This window comes from Onychomys torridus, chromosome 16, assembly GCF_903995425.1.
Source record: "Onychomys torridus chromosome 16, mOncTor1.1, whole genome shotgun sequence".
In the NCBI taxonomy this organism is placed as follows: Eukaryota; Metazoa; Chordata; class Mammalia; order Rodentia; family Cricetidae; genus Onychomys; species Onychomys torridus.
Window position 1 is genome coordinate 63,723,748 of NC_050458.1, and position 22,857 is coordinate 63,746,604.

Below are 22,857 nucleotides of genomic sequence, written 5' to 3' on the forward strand. Positions count from 1 at the left end.
CTAAGGGACCGTGGACCTGGGTAAATCATTTCCTCCTCTATGCACAGGAGTCAGCTAGGCAAAGCTGGACTAAAAGATCTCCGTATGAATCCAGACTGCAGAAAGTCAGATGCAAAGGCAGCTCAGGGCTGTAACCGACATCCAATGGCCGAGGAGCCTCTTACCTGTTTGATCCGGGACCGGGCTGGGGAGCTGCGCCGCCGCCCTTTGTCACCCTCCGCTTTGCCCCCACTGATAGCCGCCCCAGCGTCACACAACAGTGAGTCATCAGTCTCTGGCAGTGAGTCGGTACAGAGGCGCAGGGAGCCCTCATCTCGGGCTGGACTAACATCTGTAGACACTCCCAGCTCCATGGACAAGGAGCCGCCCCCCTCAGGGTCAGGTGAGCCCAGGAGGGGCTCTGAACCAGGAAAGCTGGCACTGGCATCGCCCTGGCTCAGATTAGAGATCTCATTAACAATGTCTGATTTGATGAGAATAGGTGGCATAGGGGCCACTGGTGCACCAGGCTCCTCCTGCTCTTCACAGGGTGAGCCCTGCCCTGCCTGCTTGCAATCCGGGCCATAGACCTCCATAGGGGTCACAGCGGTCAGCTCCTCAGGGTCCAGGAGCACGGGAGAACCTTTAAGTTCACTAGCCAAACTGCCAGGGGTCTGTCCAGTCTGTGACTGTGAAGTGTTGGCATCAGTCCCATCTAGAGGGGCTGTGTCTTCTTCCAAGCCAGAGAAGTCATCCAGGGCAGGGGCAGGGCTGGGGGCAGGGCAAGAAAGGTCCCCCATAGGGGATGGCAGAGGGCTGGTGGCCCTGGGTTCCAAGGCTGGGCACTCAGGTTCTGGACCTTTCTCAGTCTCCATCTCCTGCAGCTCAGCATCATCTGAGACATCCACTGCCTTCTGCACAGGACTCAGTGGGGAGGGGATAGACAGCGGCAGAGCAGGAGGTGAACATCGGGGAGGAGGAGAGGCTGGAGGAGGCAGGGGATGCTGGAGGAGCGGAGAACAAGGTGGAGGGAGGGTTTCCATGAGGATAGGAGAAGCAGGTCCCATTGGGGAGCCTGGAGATGGCGGAAGGATCATTGGGGGTACAGGCTCAGGGTCAGTGCAGTTAGCTTCTGGTGGAGGGCTGATAGGTGTCTCTAGAATGGGGGCAGCCAATGGGGACTCGGGATCACTGTCCCCTTTGGCACCAAAGGGGTACTCTAACTCGCCCAAAGGAGACAAGGCTGGAGGAGCCGCAGCTGGGAGAATGGGTGAGAGCGGAGGAGGAAGAGGATCTGAGGGATAAGAGAAAAAGAGAGACTCTCAGATTAGATGTGCCATAAAGGGTGAAGACTGGCCCAGACAGGGGACATCAACATCTCCTTACCTGGTGGCATCAGCTGTGCTGACAAGGCTGGCTCCCCTGGGAGGGACAAGGGCAGCTCCTCAGGAAGTGGGGACAGAGGTGGGTCCCCAGGCTCAGTCACGGCTGGCTCTCCAAGCATGGGGGATAAAGGTGGCCCCCCAGCTGGGGGAAACAAGGGCAACTCCTTAGGTGCAGGGCACTGGCTTGGTTCCTCAGGAGGTTCTTCAGGCCGAGAAGACTGGTATAATTCCTCAGGCTTGGGGGACAGGCAAGGCTCCTCTGATTGGGGAGTCAGGTGTGGTTCCTCAGTCTGAGGGGACAGGTGTGGCTCCTCAGTCTGAGGGGACAGGTGTGGCTCCTCAGTCTGAGGGGACAAGTGTGGTTCCTCAGTCTGAGGGGACAGGTGTGGTTCCTCAGTCTGAGGGGACAGGTGTGGCTCCTCAGGCTGAGGGGACAGGTGTGGCTCCTCAGGCTGAGGGGACAAATGTTGTTCCTGAAGCACAGGGGACAGGCATGGATCCTCAGACTGTGGAGATAGGGGTGGCTCCTCAGACCGGGGACAGAGTTGGGGCTCCTCCGGCTGAGGAGACAGGTATGGTTCTTCGGGCTGAGGGCAGAGTCTCGGTTCCTCAGGCAGTGGGGACAAGGGTGACTCCTCCTCCGGTAGGGACATGAGGGAGTCCTCTGGTGGTGGTGAAGTCGGTGAGTCTTCAGGGGGAGGGGACAGTCGTGAAGCCTCAGGTGGAGGTGAGGTGGGAGAGTCCTCAGGTGGTGGGGACAGGGGAGATTCCTCAGGTGGTGGGAACAGCCGTGATACCTCAGGCAGCGGGGAGAAGCGTGATACTTCAGGTGGGGGAGACATGGGTGAGTCCTCAGGTGGGGGAGACATGGGTGAGTCCTCAGGGGGTGGGGACAGGCGTGATGCCTCCGGAGGTGGAGACAGAGGAGACTCTTCAGGTGGAGGGGATAGAGGAGACTCTTCAAATGGTGGAAACAGACGAGATGCCTCAGGTGGTGGGGACATGGGTGACTCTTCAGGTGGAGGGGACATGGGTGACTCTTCAGGCGGCGGAGACAGGCGAGAAGCTTCAGGTGGTGGGGAAGTGGGCAATTCCTCAGGTGGAGGGGATAGAGGAGATTCCTCAAATGGTGGAGACCGGGGTGAGGCTTCAGGCGGTGGGGACAGGGGCATCTCTAGTGCAGGAGACGGGGTTGACTCTTCCAAAGGAGAAAAAGGTGAGGCCTCGGGTGGGGGAGACAAAGGAGACTCCTCAGGTGGTGGAGAAAGGGGAGACTCCTCAGTCGGTGGGGATAGGCGTGATGTCTCAGGTAGCATCGATTCAGGTGATTCCTCAGGTGGTGGGGACAGGCGTGAGGCCTCGGGTGGTGGAGATGTAGGTGACTCCTCGGGTGGTGGAGACAGGGGTGACTCCTCAGGAGGGGGCAGCAGTGGCATCTCCTCGTTTAGGGGAGCCTCCAACGGGGCTTCAAGTTGGGTCCCTGCTCTCCCTGTAGACACAACATATTCTGTTCCTACCTAGCTCAGATCTGACTCCACAAAAAGTGCAGGGTCTGAGGCAAAGCAAAAACTGTCTCTTGCCACAGAACAAAAGACTAATTTCAGGGACCTTTAAACTCTACTCACCTAGTGGTTTGGCTTCACATTGCAGGGGCCCCGGTTCCTTGGGTTGCATAGAGGTCATGTGCCCAGCCTTTGGCTGCCCTTGGCATGTAAGGTACAGAGCATCGGGCTCATCAGTGGGGATATCACCAGGCTCTGGGGGTGAAAATCTGCAGAGGGTACAGGGGAGCAGGCACTGTGGCTCTCACCAGCTGACAACCCCTAGAGAGCGTCCTGGGGCGAGGCATAAATCCTGTGGATCACGCTGCTGACTGTCCCCTTTTCCCATGGCCCCTTCTGGTGTCCCACCCCGGCCTCAGTCTATGCCACTTACCTGCTACACACAGGTGGGCACTGCTCAGCAACAGAAACGACAGGCTGACTTCCCTGGGCTTTGTGACATCGGTGACAAAGTGAATAGTTCTCAAACCACTCAGAGTTCGGGCTCAGCTCTGCTGAGCCCGCCCCACAGGCCCGGCACACTCGGCATGTCTAGGGGAAGCAAGCGGGTGAGACGGGCACTAGTCAGACCACAGTGCAGGGCAGAGACGAACACACGGCCGGCAGGCAAGCGCAGGGCAGCTCTGGAGCTGCTGAAGGAGGTGGCATTGGAAGACACTCACCGTACATTTCCAGGAGTGGGCAGGCAGTTCTTCTATGGGTGGCTTTAAGCAGAAAGTATGATGTCCCTTGTCACAGGTCTCGCAGACCAACATCTTAGAATCATTCCCAGGTTTCCTGGGGGGTACAGGACACATTATGAGATCCTCTCTCACAGCATCTTCGGCTCACAGTTTGCGTGTGGCTACGCTTCTGCCCTCACCCTCTTACCTGCAGGCTTGGCACTGTTTGCATTCAGGACACTGCCAGCCGGCGCGCTTGCGGGCAGTCAGAGCAGTGTCCAGACAGGCTCCATGGTAGTGATGCCCACAGCTGGTACAGAAGAAGAGGTCGCACAGCTCCCCTGGCCCCTCACACACTGCACAGCGAGCCTCCTCTGCAGCAGGAAGGAAGGGACAGTGTAGGTCAGCTGTGGGGTGCTCATACAACGGAGCACAGTGGTAGATAGCTACCAGGCCCTTCATGGACACAGAATAAAAAAGTCACCAAGTGCCTATCAAATACATGCCAGGTACTATTTTAGGCACAGCAGACAGCGGAGTAAATAAATATAGGCAAAGCCCCTGTACTCACAAAGTTTGCATCTACCCTACTGGGACAGAAGGACTATGTAATTCCAGACTTGGAAGAATGCTTGGTGGAGTACCAACTCCAAGGCACACTTGGCCCTTCATTTGCTCCCTATCCGAAGACTATGACTTCTCACCCAAATGTGCAGCCCTCTCTCTGTGGTCGGGGCAGAGCAGCTGCAGGGTTTTCATGGATAAGAAGGAACCACTGGTAGTCGCACAGGGAAAGTGGTAAAGGCGTGGACATCCAGGCGAGCGGCAAGGAACGGAGGCACCGAACCTGGCGCAGTGCGAGCAGCGCTGTGAGGATGAGAGGAAGCCTCAGAGCCTGCCATCTCCCTCTGGAGGACGCTGAGCCACTAGCCCGCCCGTCCTCCATAGGGCCCACTCTGCCCCAACCCCGCCTTCACCAAGTCCACCAGCCCCGCCTTCACCAAGTCCACCAGCCCCGCCTTCACCAAGTCCACCAGCCCCGCCTTCACCAAGTCCACCAGCCCTGCCTTCACCAAGTCCACCAGCCCTGCCTTCACCTACGCCACCCTCTGACCTCAGCCCTACCTGTGAGATCCCTGAGAAGATGGCCTTGTCCACACCACGTAGTTCCGGGCCATCCTGCCCCCATACACCTGCTGACCACACAGCACACCAGTGATGTGCCCAGCAGTGCCCTTCATAGGTGGGAAGATGTCAACAGAGAGGAACAAATTAATACAGTGACCAGTAACTCAAGGCTGCCCAGCCTCCACCCTGCTTCCTAATCCACCTCTCTCACTTACCTCCAGGTTCTCCTAGGTGGGCAGGTGTAAGGCCCTCAGGGAAACCAATTTGTGATAGGTCCTCACTGGGCAGCACTGCTTCACAGGGCCCCAGGTTTCCCCCAGAGGACACCACTGGAGACCGGGGCCAGTCACATGGCAATTCAAAGCGTTGTAGCTCCCTCTGCCCGTGCAGGCTGGGCTCTCCACAGTTACAGAGAGCACAACGCCGTGCTGGACCCCCACTGTGGACACACAAACATCAGCACTGTGCCAGCCTCTGAGAACCCCAGGACTGGCATACTCATGCATCCTACTCATTTCTTTCTCCGACATCCTTTTCTGCAAAACCCAAATACTCCAACCAAATCTTTATGTGTCCAGAAAGTCCCGTTTTCCACAAACAAATTACCTGCAGTCATGAGGAGGCTTCTGAAGCCTGGGACTCCCAGAACTGGGGACAGAGACCTCCCCAACACACAGGTTAGGAAGGTCTGGCTCAATGGCACCTGGCTCCTCAGAGGCTGCAGGTCCATCAGCTGAATAAATGGACAGAAGAGTATGTGTCAGCCTGACTTAGATTACTAAGTTCACCCATCACATGCATGAAATTATCTAAGCCCTCAGCAACTCACAGAGATGGCATTTCAACTTTTGTCTCAAAGCACAAAGTTCTTCAATTACCTGTCTATTACAGACTTAGCCAGGACTTGTGCCAGGACCAGAAATAAAGGACTACCCTGAGGAGCCCAACGCTGTCAGCAAACTGAGAATTTATCCTACTCACCTGCCGGTTCTGAATCTTTATCTTCACCAGGCGGCTTCTGGCTGTCCATCCCTCTCTCCGACTGGGCAGGGCCCTCTCGGGGAGACCTGTTGGTGCCAAAAGATACTTGTGTGTCCAGTAAGCTTCTCCAATAGTCAGCCAATGGTAATGAGACCCTTCAGACATCAGAGACAAGCCTTGTCTACAAACCTCTATAGCAATGACAAGTAAAATCACTCTAGCTAAGTCTTATCCCAATTCTTCCCCAAACATATACCTCTTTCTCTCATCCTGGATTCTCAAGGTATCTATTCCACTCCCCCACTTCCACCTTCCTCTATAACAATTCCTAGGGCAATCACATCCAACTCAAAATACATCCAGTTACATTTAGTACAATCCATTGTCTCATCTTAACTCCTGGGACCTAGTCCCTGGCCTTTATCCTTGGGTCTCCGGTCAGCTACCACCCTACAGTCCTGAAAGTAGCAACCCACTGAGTAATAATGACCCAGAAGTCTCAGTCATGCCAAAATCCCTTTCTCAAAAGGCAGAGTCCTAGGGTCTTGCAAGAGATTCAACACAGTACTAAACTAAAGGCTAGCTATGAATAGATCTCTTGCTTTCAACAAGGACATCCCAAACACAACAGACAGAGAGCCCTTAATTGCCAGGCATGAAAACTCAGGACCACCACTAGCCCCAGGCCTAAATGAGCCTTGGGTCTCACCTAGCATGAAGGCCTCAGGTTGTTGCCCTTAGCAACGCCAACTGCCCTTCTTCCTTAGATGCTCCTAGTAGTTAACAGAAGTGGGCCTTAAGAGTTACTGAGCATGTGTAAGCAGGCCTGGGGCTAAGCATGCTGGGAGTTGTAGTCTCAGGAAGCACATTGCCACTTGGAGGAGGGCTAAATGGGGCAGGGCATAACAGCAGAATAGTTTCCTTCCTCTTAAGTCAAGCAGGGTTTCCAAATACTCACAGAGTTAACGGTCCCTCTCTCCCCTCTCATAAAGTCCAGCATATATCAAAACCCAATGAAATACACAAGTCTACATCTGAAAAGGTTAAGACCCACAAAACATCGGGGGAATTTTCCTTGCCCTCCAAGGCAGCACATTAAGTAGTATACAAAGACTGAAAGGAGTTAGGAGGAAGAACTACAGAGGTGCCAGGCCTGGTGGCATACACAACAATGCCATTTCTTGGGAGACAGAAGCAGAGAGATCATTGCAATTTAGAGGCCAGCTTGGTCCACACAGAGCTTCAGGCTAGTCAGAGCTACACAGTTAAAATGTTTAATCAGACAAGAATCACCAAGATTATGACTCGGAAAGGAACCCTACATAAGAAGGTTGAAAGGCTAAGTGCCTACAGCTGTTAGGGAGGAGGGTGGGCCCTTTTCTTAATCAGAGACTCTAGTGCATCTAAAGAAGGTGATGGTGAGGTGTGGAGAATCCCAGAAAAAGAACTGTGTAAATAATAAAAGTCTGAGAAGTTCATTTCCCATCTTTCCCTCTCCTCCATCCAGCCAGTGATGACACCAACCTGGGTACAGATAATCCTGTCCTCTAAAACCGGACAGCAAACATCCCAGTCAAGCACTTGGGGCTGAATAACAAGGGAAACACTCAGTGCCCCAGATCAGAAATCAATTTCCCAGGTAACACACTATCAATATTCCTTTCCTAAGCTCACAATTTCATTTCCAAATGCTGTGTCAAAGTAAAGGGGGTTATTCTCCTTCCTCCTAACACTCAGCCCCTACCAGGTAAGGGCCTCAAGGCCTCACCTGACACCCATTACCTCCATTCCCAAATCACCTCTTTCCCAAACCTTACACACAACAGTCCGTTTAAAAGAAAGCAGGATGCTTATCTGGCCAGCTTACAGAAAAGTGCTCTGAACTTCAAGAGGCCGGTGCAAGCCACCTGTGGGAAGTGGGAACTGAAGGTCAAGACTCAAGCCAGGCCCCTTTTCCTACTCAACAGTCACACCAAAGGTCCAAGAGGACTTCAAAGTTCTCTAAATGTTTGCATCCCACCATATTTTCCTTAGGGATCCTCCACCAACTTTGTTCTCAGAGTTGAGGCCGAGGGAGCCACCAACAGCGACAAATGGGCAGCGCCAGCGATAATACAGTGGGGGGGAGGAGGAGGACCGCCCCACACAAGGCCAGAGGGACAAATTCCTCTGCCCTCCCCCAAGCACAGCCTTCTCGGGCTGGTAAAGTGAGCACTGCCCAAGAAGGTACAGAAACTGCCTTCTTCATCTAGCCTTGAGGAACAGAGTAGCAATCCCCTCCAAAGTAAGAGTCCCACTCACGGAGCTACGGAAGGTGGAAGACTGAACAGCAAAGAGTCAATGTCCTTTCTCTGTACCATAAAGAAGCCAGGAGCATCTCCAAGAAGCCTCAGCCCCGGACTCCTCAAGCCTGCAGCCCGGCATCTTTACCGAAATACCAAGTGCCACAGCAATCAATTCCCTGAAGGCATTTAAACAAATAAAAGCAAAGGTCCCCCGGCCCATCATTCACAGCCAGTAAACACAGACACACGCACATATCCCAAGGGGGTTTTCCCTGGATCAAGCTAGGCTAGTACCTGGGCCAGGCTTCCTCAGTTCTAGGAGCTGACACCTCTTAGCCTTACATCTAAAAGGCCCAAAGCAGCAAGAAAGAAGGCAGAGATTTACTCAGCCACTCGCTCGCCTTCCTGTGTTCGCCCTAGACCAATAGATTTCACTCCATTTTCTCTGCAAGGGAGGAAATGGAGGCTTGGAGGGGTGAAAGGCTGGAGCAGGCCCTTGTGTGAACAGCTCTTCAGTGGGACTCAGGACTTCCTGGTTCCCAGCTAGAGAATCAAACCACACCTCTCCCCACCCCCATTTTCGGGCAGCCCTCTAGGAAGGAGCCAAATGGTAACACATTGTCCCTGGACAGGTCAGCCTAGGGGGTAGCCAGAGCTAACAAGGTACAGTGCCACCTAAGGAAGTCACTGGTGCACAGACTACAGAATCAGAGACCACAGGTGACAGCTCCCCTTTCTCCACCACCCCGTGCCACCTCTCAGAAATCTTTCAAGGACAGAACCCCCACTTTCCCCTTCCTGAGACAAGATTCAAAGAGACCTAGCAAATGTATTTTGGAGGGGGTGAGATGAGGGAGCAAAATGCACTAGCCAAATCCCTGCTGGGCAACATGACAGGTGTGAGAGAGGCTGTCCCAGACCAGGGCACAGAGGCTGAGGCTGGAGGTTCAAGATGCACCCTTCCTGCTGCAAATACACACCCCTTCTCCCCAGCACCTCCTACCAGGGGTGGAAACACTGGCCTCCAGCAGAAAAGCGCACAAATAAAAGTCATTTCTCCACCAAAGAGGTACAAGCAACCCTATTCTGCAGGGCTGGGACAGCTTCAGAGAACTATTTACCACTCAGTGGCCAGAAAAGCATTGTAGAGGTCTGGCCGGGGACTCATGGACAGCTAACTCTCTACACTAGGCCCAGGGAAAGCAGGAGACAAAAGCCATTTTTTGCAGGCCACATTCGTAGAGAACAAATCTCAACGGCCTCCTCTATAATCCCCGGGAGATTATGGCCATCCCGAGAGGAGGGGAGGCAAAGCAGGTTAAGACACCACTAGGCCTTGCTGGGGTCACTTTGCCAGACAGGGGTAGTTTAAAGTTGAACAGCAAGGCCAGAGCTGCCCCAGCCCCACCTCCTTCTTACCCCAGCCACCCACTTCATCACACCAGTTTCCACCCACCCCTCCCCGAGTGAAGGACCCACAGCTCCTTGAGTTTCCCAGACTGTTTTGGGTGCCCGGCTAGGTAGGAACAACATTAACGTCCAATCTGGCAGTAAGTCCGACCTGGCAGTGGCACCCCCGCCCCAGGTTGCTCTGTCCCAAGGAACCCTGCGGGGTGGGGGTGGGGGACAGCAGCCTGGGATTGGTGCTGGCATCAGGGCCTGGGTACTAGTTTGGTCGAACTCCGTCAACACAAAAATAAACAGGCAGAGAGGCTACCTGGACATGTTCCCAAACTCCTGTAGTTCCCTGAACCCCCAATCTTTAAAGAGGCACACCCCAAGAAACCAGGCCTCAGTTCTGCCTCGGCGGCTGGCTCAGGTTCCCTTGACAGACCCTGCCAAAGGAACCCTCCCCAGCTCTGGCACCCCCTTCTCCAACCTAAAGGCCAGCACCGGCCAAGATAGTCCATCTGGCTGTGCCCCCAGTCCAACCCTTTCTGGGCCCAGGCCGGGCGGACTTCACTCACCTCTTCACAGGGCGATCCAGAAACCTTCATCCGAGAACATGGCCAGAGCCCGGGCCGCTCCCCGACCTCCAACCGCCAGAGCGATCACAGCCGCCCCCCACTCGGGGGGGGCTTAGGGGGGCCAAGAACGGTAAATCCAGGTCGGAGTGGCCACCCTTCCCCCGGAAAAAAAAAAAAAAAAAAAAAAAAAGCAAGAAGCCAAGAAGGGTTCTCTGCCTCGGGTTCCAGCAGTTTAGGTTTCCACGGACAGCCCCAGGGCGGCGAATCCCGAGCGGACACAAAGAGAGCACCGGTGGCTTTGATCTTGGGCGAGCAGGCTTCGCATCCGCGTCGCCGGGCGGCCTTCCAGTCCTAGGGCCCGGCCAGCGCCCCGGCCGCCCGCGCCGGGCTCGGGCGGAACGTCGAGGCTCTCCAGATGGAACGTCGAGGCGCCTCCCCAGCAGCCCGGAAGGAATGCCGCGCCGCGCCGCGCCGCGCGCCGGGCCCGGATGGAACGTGAGCCCCTCGCAGCCGCGCCGAACCCCTCTCCCCGCCCGGCCGGCGCCCCGGGGCCGCGCGAGCTACGGCGACGCGGAGCCGGCGGGGCCGAACCTGACACACACCCAGCGCCGGGCTCCGCGACCCCGAGCGTCCCCCCTCGGCGGCTTCGAGCCCCCCACCTTCTGCTCCCCCCGGGGAAGGGAGGAGGGTTGGTGGGCGAGGAAGAGGAAGGGGCGGGCGGTGCGAGCCCTCTGCCCGCTCCCCTCCGGCCGCTCCAGGCCCAGCGCTCGCCTCCCTTCCCCTCTGGCCTCGGGAGCTGCCCCGCCCCCGGCCTGGCCGGCTGTGGTCCGCAGCACCCCCTAGACCCCCGGCAGGCTGTGATCGCGGGGGGTCTAGAGGTGCATGGTCCAACCCCGGCTCCCGGCGCCGGGGGGTCAGGAAACTGAGCGGAAAGTGGGGAACGAGGCAGCCATTTGCAACCGGAGAGGAAAGTAGTGCAGCGCGGCGCCGCTCCGCCTCCCCCCCTCCGCCTCCTGCTCCGCCGGTAGGGTGGTTCCTGCAAAGAGGCTAGTTCCTCGCCAGAGATCTGGGCAGCGGTCGTAGAGGCTCGAGGAGCGTCCGGCGCGAGATCCAGGGGGAGCCTTTTGCCTGGGGAACCCCACTCCAGAAGGGGAGAAAGGAGAAGAGGAGGCCCTATTTTGTGTTGGAGCGGGGCGGCGGAGGGGTACAACCTCTTGGAGGAAAGGCTGTGACTCTGCAGTTCTACGCACACGCTCCGGGATCCCTCCGCCGCAGGTTAACCCCTACTGCGCCAGGCTGGCCGCCAAGCAGACACGTGGGAATAAAGCCCCCCTTCTTCTTCGCCGGGGCCCAGGAACTGCTTCCTTTACCTTTTGGGTGGTGAAACTAGGATTCTAGCCACTTCTTAATTCTGTTCCCTAAAGTCATTGACCCTTGAAACTCCATGCTTTGGCTGGGGACAATCTTTGCCATGGGGGGGGGGGGAGGAATGGAAAAAGAGCCTAGAGATTGGCCGCTGCTCTGCATCCTGGGAACTGGAGTCCGCAAATGGAGAAAGTGAGGCACGGCGCCTGGCGCTGCAAAGGGTGGGTTCTCGGCACGTTCGGGGGCGAAAGAGAGCTGGACGAGTCTCAGGTCTTCTAACTCCAAGACCCTTTCGTGCGGAAGGACTGTCGGTGTCCTCACGATCCCCAAACACCACTTCCCTACCAAAACATCTATCTAGAATATCCCACCCCGTATTTAATTTTTCCCGAAAATCTTCTGAACCTCTTCCCCCGCCCCCAGCTAAATAGTTGGCTGGAATATTGTTAATCTGGATAAGACTTTGGCAAGCACTCTCACCCCAAGTCTGAATGAGGAAAAAAAAAAAAAAATTACCTTTTCTGCAGAGACTATACATGGAGTAAGCAGGTTGAGACAAATTAACTGTGTACTTGATACTTTATATCATCTTAGTTTTTCCTCACCAGCATTGGGGAATTACCTCCATATTACAGACGAAAAGACTGAGGCTAAACTAGAGGAAATGCCCAAGGAATCACTCTGAGAAGTTAACCCATAATACAAACCAAAGGCAACATTTTCCCCTTAGATTTAAATTAAAAAAAAAAAAAAATTAAGGGCCAATGAGATGGCCTGGAGGGTAAAAGGCACTTATTGAAGAACTGGGTTCAATCCCTGTGGCCCACCTAATGGAAGGAGAGAACTAACCGTTGTCCTCTGACCTTCACATACCCATTGTGCCCACACATGATAAATAAGTAAATGTAATTTTTTTTTTAATTTAATGGAAAGAAGTTGGCAAAGTAGATCTGAGGCTACCTTTGTGGGAAAAGAACTGCATGATTCATTCTGATGGAAAGGTGCTGTAGCCATAGGAATATAGCCATTAGATACATGTAGCTGTTGAATACTTTGAAATGTTGGTAGGTGGTGCAACTCAGTAACTTAATTATAACTATGTTAAACTTAGTCATATGTGACCTTTCATATTGGACAGTGCCGATCAGGCCATGGTCGTAGGAGGGATCGGAGTAGACTGCTATCCATACACAGGCATCATGTTTCTAGTCTGGTCACTGAAACCTATTTCAGCAAAAATTTTAAAGTTTAACTAGGAGTTGAAAAGCGGAAGGGACCTCCCTGCTGCCTGTAACCAAAAAGGAAATGCAGACCCTCACTAGAAGACACTAGTGCTGACTGATTCATCTATGATGGACTACCCTGAACATTGTGTATATTACCTCAATTCTTGCTTTTTTTTTTTTTAAATCACACAGGGTCTTATGTATTCCTGACACACCTAGACAAGGCTAGCCTCTAACTCAGATCTATGTTATTTCTGACTTCTAGGAGCTGGAATTAAAGGCATGTGCCACACCTGGCCCCTCATTTCCCATTTTAATCCTCTGAAACAGACTTAAAAATTTTATTTATGTGTGTATTTGTATCTTTGTGAGTTTCTGTTATTACATAGATGCAGGAACCTCCAAAGGCCAGAAGAGGGCATCAGAGCCCCTAGAACTGGAGTTACAGGTGGTTGTGATCCACTAAGTGGGGGTGGGAACCAAACCTAGGTCCTCTGCAAAAGCATTAAGCACTCTTAACCACTGAGCTCCAAGGCTTTTTTTTTTTTTTAATGTGTACATGTGTATGTCTGAATATGTGCATGTACGTGTGTGCATGTCTATATATGTGAATGCAATATCAGGGTTAGGACTATTCCGTGGAGCTGGAGTTACAAGCAGCTTGTAAGCTGCCTGATCTTGGGCATTGAACTCAGGTCCTCTGTAAGAGGAGTACATAGTCTTTTAACCACTGAGCCATCTCTCCAGCCCCAAGGCTTGTTTAATACAAGGTCTTAACCTGAGTTTGGCACTGCAATCCTGTAATGTGGTAATGTGAAGGCAGGAGGAAGATGAGGACTTCAAAGTCATCTTCTGAGCTGAGATGGCTCAGGAGGTAAAGTAGTTTGTTACCAAGCCTGTTTGTTGGTTAAGATTTCACATATTAGCCAAATACTCTGCCAGTGAACTATAGTTCCAGTCCTTTTTTTTCTGATTGAAACAGGGTTTCTCTGTGCAGCCCTGGCTGTCTTGGAATATTATTTTAAGGTGTGTTGTATTTGTTTATGCTGTGGAACATTTCCCTTAATGATGCAATGATGTGTTGCATTCCTTTAGGTTGCATTTGTTTAACTCTGTGAAGCTGTGTTACTGTGCTTGCCTAAGACACCTGATTGGTTTAATACAGAGCTGAACAGCCAATAGCAAGGCAGGAGAAAGGATAGGTGGGGCTGGCAGAGCAGAGAACTGGCAGGCAGAGACTAGAAGGGGGAAAAGGGAGATCAAGTAGTCAGAGAAGGACTCAAGGGGACAGCCACCCAGCCAGCCATGGAGTAAGACATACAGAAGCAAGAAAAAGAAAAGCCCAGAGGCAAAAGGTAGACAGGCTAATTTAGATTAAGAAAAGCTAGCAAGAAACAAGCCAAGCTAAGGCCAGGCATTTATAATTAATAAGTCTCTGTGTGTGATTTATTTGAGAGCTGGGTGACAGGCCCCTCAAGAAGAGCAAAAAACAACCAACACCTGTTGATCCCCAGGACAGTGAATGGAATCAATTCCTGAGAGTTGTCCTCTGACCTCCACACTTGCACCATCACACATATTTTGTACACACACACACACACACACACTCCTATCAAAAGAACAAAAAAAGTTATTTAAACACCAGGCTTGGTGGCACCCATGGAATTCCAGCTACTGGGAGGGAGGATTGAGCAGCATTGGCAGAGTCAAGACCCTATTTCAACATATGCAGAGGCTGGAGTGATTGTCCAGTGGTTAAGAGCTCTCCCTGGTTGATCTTCCAGCTGACCTGGGTTTGGTTCCCAGCACCTTCTTAGTGGCTCACAACCATCCATAACTCCATTTCCAAGAGATCTGATGCCTTCTTCTGGCCTCAGAGGGCACAATACAGGAGTGGTGCACAGATGTACATTAGACAAAAACATACAGTAAAAATAAATCCTTTTTGTTATTGTTTGGATGGTTCTTATTTGTTTTTTGTTTTGTTTTAGACAGGGTTTCTCTGTAAAGCCCTGGCTGTCCTGGAACTTACTCTGTAGACCAGACTGGCCTCAGACTCATAGAGATCCGCCTGGTTCTACCTCCCAAGTGTTGAGATTAAAGGCATTCGCCACCACCACCCAGATAAAAATCTTATAAAAAAGAAAATCAAGCCAGGCAGAGGTGGCTCATGCCTTTAATCCCAGCACTTGGGAGGCAGAGCCAGGTGGATCTCTGTGAGTTCGAGGCCAGTCTGGTCTACAGAGTGAGATCCAGGATAGGCACCAAAACTACACAGAGAAACCCTGTCTTGAAAAAAAAAAAAAAAGTGCCAGACAGTGGTGGTGCACGCCTTTAATCCCAGCACTCTGGAGGCAGAGGCAGGCGGATTCTGTAAGTTCGAGGCCAGCCTGGTCTCCAAAGTGAGTTCCAGGAAAGGCGAAAAGCTACACAGAGAAACCCTGTCTCAAAAAATAAAAAATAAAAAGCATATCAAAACTCTCTCAGGGCTGACTAGATGGCTCAATGAGTAAGTCACTTCCTGCCATACCTGAAGATCTGAGTTCGATCCCCAGACTGCAAAGAGAATCAACTCTAGAAAGTAGCCTTCAACCTTCCACTTAAATATTACAGTACGCCCACACACATTTCTAAAATACAACTTTAAAAAACAAAAAAGGAATAGCTGGGCAGTGGTGGCACACACCTTTAATCCCAGCACTTGGGAGACAGAGACAGGCAGATCTCTGAGTTCCAGGACAGCCAGGGATTCTGTTTCAATCAGAAAAAAGGACTAGAACTATACTTCACTGGCAGAGTATTTGGCTAATATGTGAAATCTTAGTATCAAGGCCAGGATGGACCCCTTTCTTAGCCTTCAAAAATGCAAGGATTACAGGGGCATACCCCCACACCAGAAGCCAACTTAACCACACTTCACAACTGGGAATCTCAGGCTGCCTGGGTACTTCAGCTCCCAGCACTTAGCAGAGGTCTTTGTCCCCTTATGCTATGGTGCCTCTTAGGTAGCCCTCACAACTCCCTTGGAGGAGGATTTTGTGGGGGTGGGTGAGTAGTCAAGGAAGACAGAGGCAGGGGCTGGAGACACAGCTTATGCAGAGAGGACCCATGTACTGTATCCAGTACCCATGTTCAGTACAGTATCACCACCCACTGCCACACCACCCTGCCACCCCACCACAGCTCCAAGGAATCGGATGCCTCTGCCTCCTCAGGTACCTGCACTCGCGTGTATACCCGTACCCGCCCTGACACGTAATTTTAAAGGTAGACCAAAAAGGCCCTTTCTAGCTGAAACACCCACCCTATTGCAACAGTGAATCATATAGGGCAGAAACAAGTCTTTGACACCTAAAATATATAGCACAATTTCAAAGGTGTGCAAGGCACAAAAAGTTGTCAAATGGATAAAAGAAGAAAAAACAAAACACTATACTTGAAAGGGGCAAGGGACATGAGGGTTGGCAGAACTAATGTTCACCAAGCACATGCTTCTTGCTTTTCTCAATTTTCTTGGTTATCACACACTTCTATTCTCTGCCTCTACTCCTCCATGTCAAGAACAGCTATTCAGCATACAGCAGATGGCCACTAGAGGGCGCTGTATCTGTAGTTAAGGGGGATCTTCAGAACCCACAAACTCAGATGGTGGGGCAGCCCAATAGAACTTGAAGTATAGAAGCCATGGCACATGCCTTTAATCCCAGCACTCGGGAGGCAGAGCCAGGAGGATCTCTGAGTTCCAGGCGAGCCTGGTCTACAGAGCGAAATCCAGGAAAGGCACAAAGCTACACAGAGAAACCACGTCTCGGAAAACCAAAAAAAAAAAAAGAAACGGCAAAACAGGTGCAAAAGACTAATAGTTAAATCTTAGGGTGATGGTCCTTAGTGAGGAGTAAGATAAGATTCCATACTAAGTAATGAAACCATCACTCCTCAGCTCTCTCCAGACACAGAGAAGTCAACAACAAAAGATTTCTCAGTTTATTTGCAAATATACATTGTCACCCCAGGAGCCAGCTCTACTTCAGAACTGCCAAGCAACCAACACCCTCACCCAACCAACACCCAAAACCTACCCAGGAGGGTGTGTCCTGGATAATCAATGCCCAAAACTCATATTCCAACTGTGCAGATTGTAAAAGTTCATTTAGAAAAACAAGGAGTTAGAAGCCAGTGTCCATGAGACATCTTGCCCCTTTGTAAACATTAACACCAGGCTACAGAACCTGGGATGAGTGTGCAAAAATGAAGGTACCACACTGTGTGCCCAGAGGGCCAGGGACATAGTTGGCATCCATGCCAGTTGAGTCCCAAGGGTCTGCCCCCCACTGCAGGCTGGGAAATGCCTGCAGCAGAAACAAGGCAGCTAGTCCATGTCAAGAGCTCACATGAGATAGCATCGGCGGTCTGGCCCGTAAGAATTCTCCACACGGGTAATTTCCTGGATGACTTTGATGAAGATCTCTTGAGTTAGCTACAAGAAATAAGCAGATTCAGAGGTAAGGCGGTGTCAATACCACCCAGCCCTGAGGCAAACACACCACTCTCTTACCATCCCCACCACCAAGCAGTGTGTAAGGAAGACACTGTTAACCCTGTCACCAAGTGGGCTCAGCACCTGATTCTCTCGAGCAGATGACTCCATAAACGTGGCACCCCAGGACTCTGCTAGCTTCTTCCCTTCAATGGCCTGCACCTCTCTGGAAGCACATTTGGAACATAGAGATGGAAGGCAGATAATAATGTCTGCAAGCTCTCTGAAAGTGCTTTTGAGATTTAGATTTCCTCTGCCTCTTCACACCCCTCCCCCAAGGTTTGATGAGGGCAAGGTGAGGAGAGAGAAAATACATGTAAACAAAAGCAGGATGGGCCAGGGCGGCGGTGGTGCGTGCCTGTAATCCCAGTACTTGGGAGGCAGACACAGGTGGATCTCTGAGTTCAAGGCCAGCCTAGTCTACAACAGAGCTAGTCCAGCTACAGAGAAACCCTGTCTCAAAAAACCAAAAAAAGAAAAAAAGTAAAAGCAAAAGCAGAATGGGTAAATGTAAGACTGAAACTTGAAACATGAACTATGGACTTATGACAACAAGACTGTCCGTAAATAACCACCAAGGTAATGATGAAAAGAGGGACGATGGATAGACATGGTGACCCACCCCTACAATCGCAGCTCGGAACTATCAGAAAGGAAAGAGGGCAGGGAGTTAAAGGATAGCCTGGGCTACATGGTGAAGAGTCTGTCTCAAAGAGAGCCAGGAAGGACTACAGCTTGACTGATCCTTGGTACAACTCACTTTCCTTTGCTGTGAGCAGCAGAGACTTACACACCTGTCTGGAGAGAGATCTGCCTTGTTCCCCACAAGCACCACCGGCAGCCTGTGATGAAACAGCAGTTACTACTGTATGATCAGAAGAGCCCGTTCCCGATGGACCCCAACCACTGCAACTACAGCAAGGCTAGATGATTCCTCAAACAAGCCAAGAACGATCTACGTCCAGCCTCCTTGAAGAATTCACAATTTTGCTTTCTTCCACACCCTCATGCCCACACTCGATCTACTCCCTAGGGCCACTTACCGAGTTTTACCATGGCCTTCATGGAGCTTTTGGTACAGGCTCTTAACGATTTGGAAGCTTCAAACATAAGAAACAGAGCTATAATCTTAGTTCCAGGGTAATTGTTGAGTCCTGCCAAGCCCCCATCAAAATCTTAGTCACGTACCTATGCAGAGACGTGACAGAATACACAAGGACATAACCGTGGACCCCAATGATAAAGGAATAGGGCAGAATGCTGTACTCATCCTGACAAGAAACAGAAACGGGAGTATTTAGCGCCACACCATTCAGATCACAAAGACTGCTGGGACTGCATACAAGTGACCCTCCCTGGGACATTCCTGGCACTCCCATTAAACAAGTATTTATGAAGTAGCTCAATGAGCCTTTGCACACTGTTCTTAACAGATCAAATGCTTTTCTTTTCATACTATGTCACACAGGAACCACACAGACCACAAGACATTGCGCAGGGTTGAATTGCAACATTTGGACACCCTACCCCAACCGGTACCTGCCCTGCTGTGTCCACTAGATGTAGGTGAAACTCATCTTTGCCAAGAGTCACTGTCTTGCTGAAAGCTGGAAAAACAAAGAGGAAAACTTCTTGAGTGTGAGGCTCTTTGAAGGGCCAGTGATGTGTGTTCCTTTATATTCCTGACCCTGGGGGTGACACAGACAGATTTGTTCCAGGGAACTCTCCAGAAACTGGAGAGACATGCAAGGGTTCTTGCTGTCCTTATCTACTGTAAAGTGTAGTATAGATTCTATACTATCCTGGGCTAGAACCTTGCAAATTCCACTCTCTAGACCATTGATTCTCAACCTGTGAGTCACAACTCTTTGGAGGGCCAAATATCATATATCCTGCATATCAGATATTACACTACAATTCACAACAGTAGTAAAATTACAGTTATGAAGTAGCCATGAAATAATTTTATGGTTGGGGTCACCACAACATGAGGAACTGGTTTTTTTTGTTTGTTTGTTTGTTTTGTTTTTTGGTTGGTTGGTTGGTTGTTTTTTTGACAAGGTTTCTCTGTGTAGCTTTAGTGTCTGTCCTGGATCTCACTCTGTAGACCAGGCTGGCCTTGAACTCACAGAGATCTGCCTGGCTCTGCCTCCCGAGTGCTGGGATTAAAGGTGTGCACCACCATAGCCCGGTGAGGAACTGTATTAAAGTGTCACAAGCATTAGGAAGGTTGAGAATCACTGCTCTGGACACTCACAGGATTCCCAGAACTGATTAGATGAGCACATAAATAAATCAGCCCCTTGGTAACAAAGAAATCCCAAATTAAGGAGTTGAAGAGGGCAGCCAGTCTATCTAGGTTCCATCCCCTTCACACTAAAGAACACTACTCACTGTTCTCCACTGTAGGATCGTAGCCTTCCAGGAATTCGCCTTCCACAAACTGATGTGCCAAAGATGTCTTCCCTTTAAGGACCAGAGATTGTTGTAATGCAATCATCCATCCATAGTCACACCTTGTGTCCTTTCGGACTGTGGCCAGTACCAAAACGCACCCCAAATCAGCTTCCCAATCAGTGAGAGACCCCTTGGCCTATTATTACCAACATCCTTGCGCGTTGATTCCGCAGCATTTTGGCTACTGGGATGCATTCAGTAGCGTCGCAGGAAGCCTCTTCCTGCCCCACCCCAACTCACCCTTCGGAAGATTCAGGATTCCCCAGGATATAGTGCACCAGCCCAAGGACACTTTCAAGTGTCTGCTCCGGGTAGACCTCCACTATGCATTCAAATGCTAATCGCTCCCCTGCTCCCAGAGTAACGCGGGGACCACTGATGCAACCACAGCCCCGTCCACTTTAACCCTTGAGCGCTCCTTTTGCAATATCCCTCCACCCTTCCATCGCCTGGCAGTAAACCCGACTTCTTCCCAGGCCACATTGGCTCCTCGCATCACGTTCCCGCAACAGCGCGCCTCTTCTGGCCACAAAGCATCGGTGCGCTGGTGCTCTGGTGCTCTCGGGAGGGCGGAGACTCACCTACGGAGCGGTACCCGAGGATGGCCACCTTCCTGTAGCGTACCAGCGGCATGACAAGACGCCGCCTCGAGGGGCTCCTGAGAGCGCGGGCCGAGAGAGCCCGAAGACCAGCCGGGATGCAGGAGGCGGTGGAGCCCAGGAAAGGCAGCAGCACACCGAAGCTACGCCGGGAAAGCGGAAGGAAAACCAAAACAAGCCGCGCGCCCCAGGCAGGCCACGTGATCACAACACAGCAGCTCTACGCAAGGGAGCCCGGCGCCGGGGCCGGGGGAGGGGCGGAATACCCGGCCGGGCGGCTCCCGGCTCCGCCCCCTAGGCCGCTCCCCATTGGTCCATTAGAATGAAGGAGGGCGGAGTCGCCCGCAAGGAGGAACGGGTGGGCCTCACGTGGAGCGGGAGCTTTGGGAGCTGCACATGCGTAGACCCGAGCCTGTTCATTCATAAAGAAAGAGAAAGGAACCCGGGGTCCTAGAGGTACTTGCCCGTATGCAGCCTAGCCGAAGAGGCTGCGAATCTTAGATGGAAAAACACCCGTTGTGAAAATACGAAATGAAAAGGAAAATACCTGCTGCAGTTGGCTGGAGTGCTGGGTTTTGGTTTTTGTGGTTTTGAGACAGGGTCTGATCTTGTAACCCTGGCTGGCCTTTAACTCTATGTACACCATGCTGCCTTGCCTCTACTTCCCCAGTGCTAGATTAAAATGGGGGTACCATTACAAGTAGCTTTAGGATGGAGGTTTTGTTGAAAAGGTTCTAGGCCTCTGAAGGCGGCAGTGCTGGCACACGCCTTTAATCCCAGCACTCAGGAGGCAGAGGCAGGTGAATCTCAGTGAGTTCGAGGCCAGCCTGGTCTACAGAACTACATGAAGAAACTTTGTCTTGTGGGGAAAAAAAAAGGATTCTAGGCTTCTGTTTTCCATGGTCTCTCCTAGCAGGAAAAGACAGTTCCATTATCTCACCTGCTTTCCCCAGCCTGAACCTCTTTTTTTTTTTTTTTTGTTTGTTTGTTTGTTTGTTTTGTTTTTCGAGACAGGGTTTCTCTGTGGTACCTTTCCTGGATCTCGCTTGGTATACCAGGCTGGCCTCGAACTCACAAAGATCCGCCTGCTTCTGCCTCCCGAGTACTGGGATTACAGGCGTGTGCCACCACCGCCCGGCTCAGCCTGGACCTTTTATTGGTAGTTTTTAGTCTTCTAGGATATAATCTTAGAACTGGAGTTCTTAGCCTTGGGGAAATTGCTTCAGTGTATGACTGTGCAGTCTGATGTTTCCTTATCTTAACTAGGGCATTCATTCATTTAAATTTTTGTTTGTTTGTTTGTTTGTTTTTGGAAACAAGGTTTCACTGTGCAGCCCTGGCTGTCCTGGAACTCCCTCCGTAGACCAGGCTGGCTTCGAACTCACAGTGATCCACCTGCCTCTGTCTCTTGAGTGCTGGGATTAATGTGTGCCACCACTGCCTGGCTCAATAAATATTTTTTGATCTCCAAACTCAAATTCAAGAGTTGAGGCAGGAGGACTCTATGAGTTCAAGACCAGCCTGGGCTAAACAGTTATCAAGCCATCCAAGACTCATGTAAGACCTTGTCAAAAAAAACCAAACCAACCCAGAGTTGTCACAGGATTTAAGAGGTGAAGACAGGAAGGTCAGGAGTTCAAACTCCTTATGGCCTTGAGCCATAGAGTGAGTTTGAGCCCAAGAGATCCTGTCTTTAAAAAAAGGGATAGAGAGAGCTGGGCAGTGGTAGCACATGCCTTTGATCCCAGCACTTGAGTTCAAGGCCAGCTTGGTCTCCAAAGTGAGTTCCAGGACAGCCAGGACTATTACACAGAGAAACTCTGTCTCAAAACTACAAACTATAATAAAGTCTGTTGAGCATATTCTACACGCTCTGGACCAAACACTGCCTGAGGCTGGCTGAAAGAGATAGATGTAACGGGCAAAGTCTTCGTTTTCTGGCGTTTAAATTTATTCACAGAGGTTGGAATTGTGACTCCGTGGCATATATGAAGACTGCCTCGTGTTCAACTCCCAGAACACACACAAACACACACACACACACACACACACACACACACACACGTGAGGGTGGGGGGCCTGAAGAAATGGCTCAGCAGTTAAAGAACACCGGCTGCTCTTCCAGAGGACCCAGGTTCAATTCCCAGCACCCACATGGCAGCTCACAACCGTAACTCCAGTTCCAGGGGATCCATGCACATGAAATAAAAATTTAAAAAAATAAACTAAAAGAGACAGTTATGTCATGAGTGCTCCAAATTAGTAAATGGATTCCTCCCTTGATGAGAGAGAACAAAGGAAGAAGGCCATTGGTAGAGGGTGCTCCTGAGGCTCTAGTTCACTCCCCTTCCTGTATGCTTCCTTTTCTGACCACGGACCAACCCTATGGACTTCTGAGCCAAAATAGACCTCTCCCTCCTTGAAGTAGCATTTCTTGGGTATTTGGTCACAGAGACACAAAATTCTGACTAACACAGTGCTTCACGGGGCTTCTTTGTTTTCTAAAACTACAGATCACTGCCTAGCCGATGTATAATAAAAATCATTATTATCATAAACAACACTGGGCGGTGGTGACACACGCCTTTAATGCCTGCACTCAGGCAGGCAGATCTCTGAGTTTGAGGTCAACCTGGCCTACAGAGTAAGATCCAGGATAGCCAGGGCTACACAGAGAAACTCTGCTTCAAAAAACCAATAATAATAATAATAAACATTAATACT

General features: G+C 51.3%; 2 protein-coding genes across 2 annotated transcripts in view; both read right to left on the reverse strand.

Annotated features, from left to right (window-relative positions):
• The window catches only part of Kmt2d (lysine methyltransferase 2D), a 38,948-nt gene extending 28,844 nt beyond the window's left edge, over positions 1 to 10,104 (reverse strand). Inside the window, 12 exon segments of the mRNA XM_036207810.1 lie at positions 165 to 1,273; positions 1,366 to 2,853; positions 2,990 to 3,135; positions 3,300 to 3,457; positions 3,589 to 3,703; positions 3,797 to 3,962; positions 4,293 to 4,455; positions 4,714 to 4,823; positions 4,932 to 5,155; positions 5,323 to 5,449; positions 5,698 to 5,783; positions 9,950 to 10,104. Of these exon segments, the coding sequence (XP_036063703.1) occupies positions 165 to 1,273; positions 1,366 to 2,853; positions 2,990 to 3,135; positions 3,300 to 3,457; positions 3,589 to 3,703; positions 3,797 to 3,962; positions 4,293 to 4,455; positions 4,714 to 4,823; positions 4,932 to 5,155; positions 5,323 to 5,449; positions 5,698 to 5,746 (3,855 nt within the window). The 5' untranslated portion in view covers positions 5,747 to 5,783; positions 9,950 to 10,104.
• A 6,377-nt stretch (positions 10,105 to 16,481) lies between these two features.
• Positions 16,482 to 20,379, reverse strand: Rhebl1 (RHEB like 1). The gene is made up of 8 exons (XM_036208367.1): positions 20,116 to 20,379; positions 19,472 to 19,543; positions 18,617 to 18,684; positions 18,266 to 18,348; positions 18,121 to 18,177; positions 17,872 to 17,919; positions 17,162 to 17,243; positions 16,482 to 17,017 (listed from the first exon to the last, which is right to left on the reverse strand). The coding sequence occupies exons 1-8, from the start codon at positions 20,165 to 20,167 to the stop codon at positions 16,928 to 16,930; spliced, it is 552 nt and encodes a 183-aa protein (XP_036064260.1). The 5' UTR covers positions 20,168 to 20,379; the 3' UTR covers positions 16,482 to 16,927.
• Positions 20,380 to 22,857: the final 2,478 nt, after the last annotated feature.

Coding starts and splice junctions, on each gene's coding strand:
- Rhebl1 (XM_036208367.1), bottom strand. CDS start 20,167: ATGCCGCTGGTACGCTACAGGAAGGTGGCCATCCTCGGGTACCGCTCC. Junction 19,544..20,115: donor CCTCGGGTACCGCTCCGTAG/GTGAGTCTCCGC, acceptor TGGTCCTTAAAG/GGAAGACATCTTTGGCACAT. Junction 18,685..19,471: donor CGATCCTACAGTGGAGAACA/GTGAGTAGTGTT, acceptor TTGTTTTTCCAG/CTTTCAGCAAGACAGTGACT.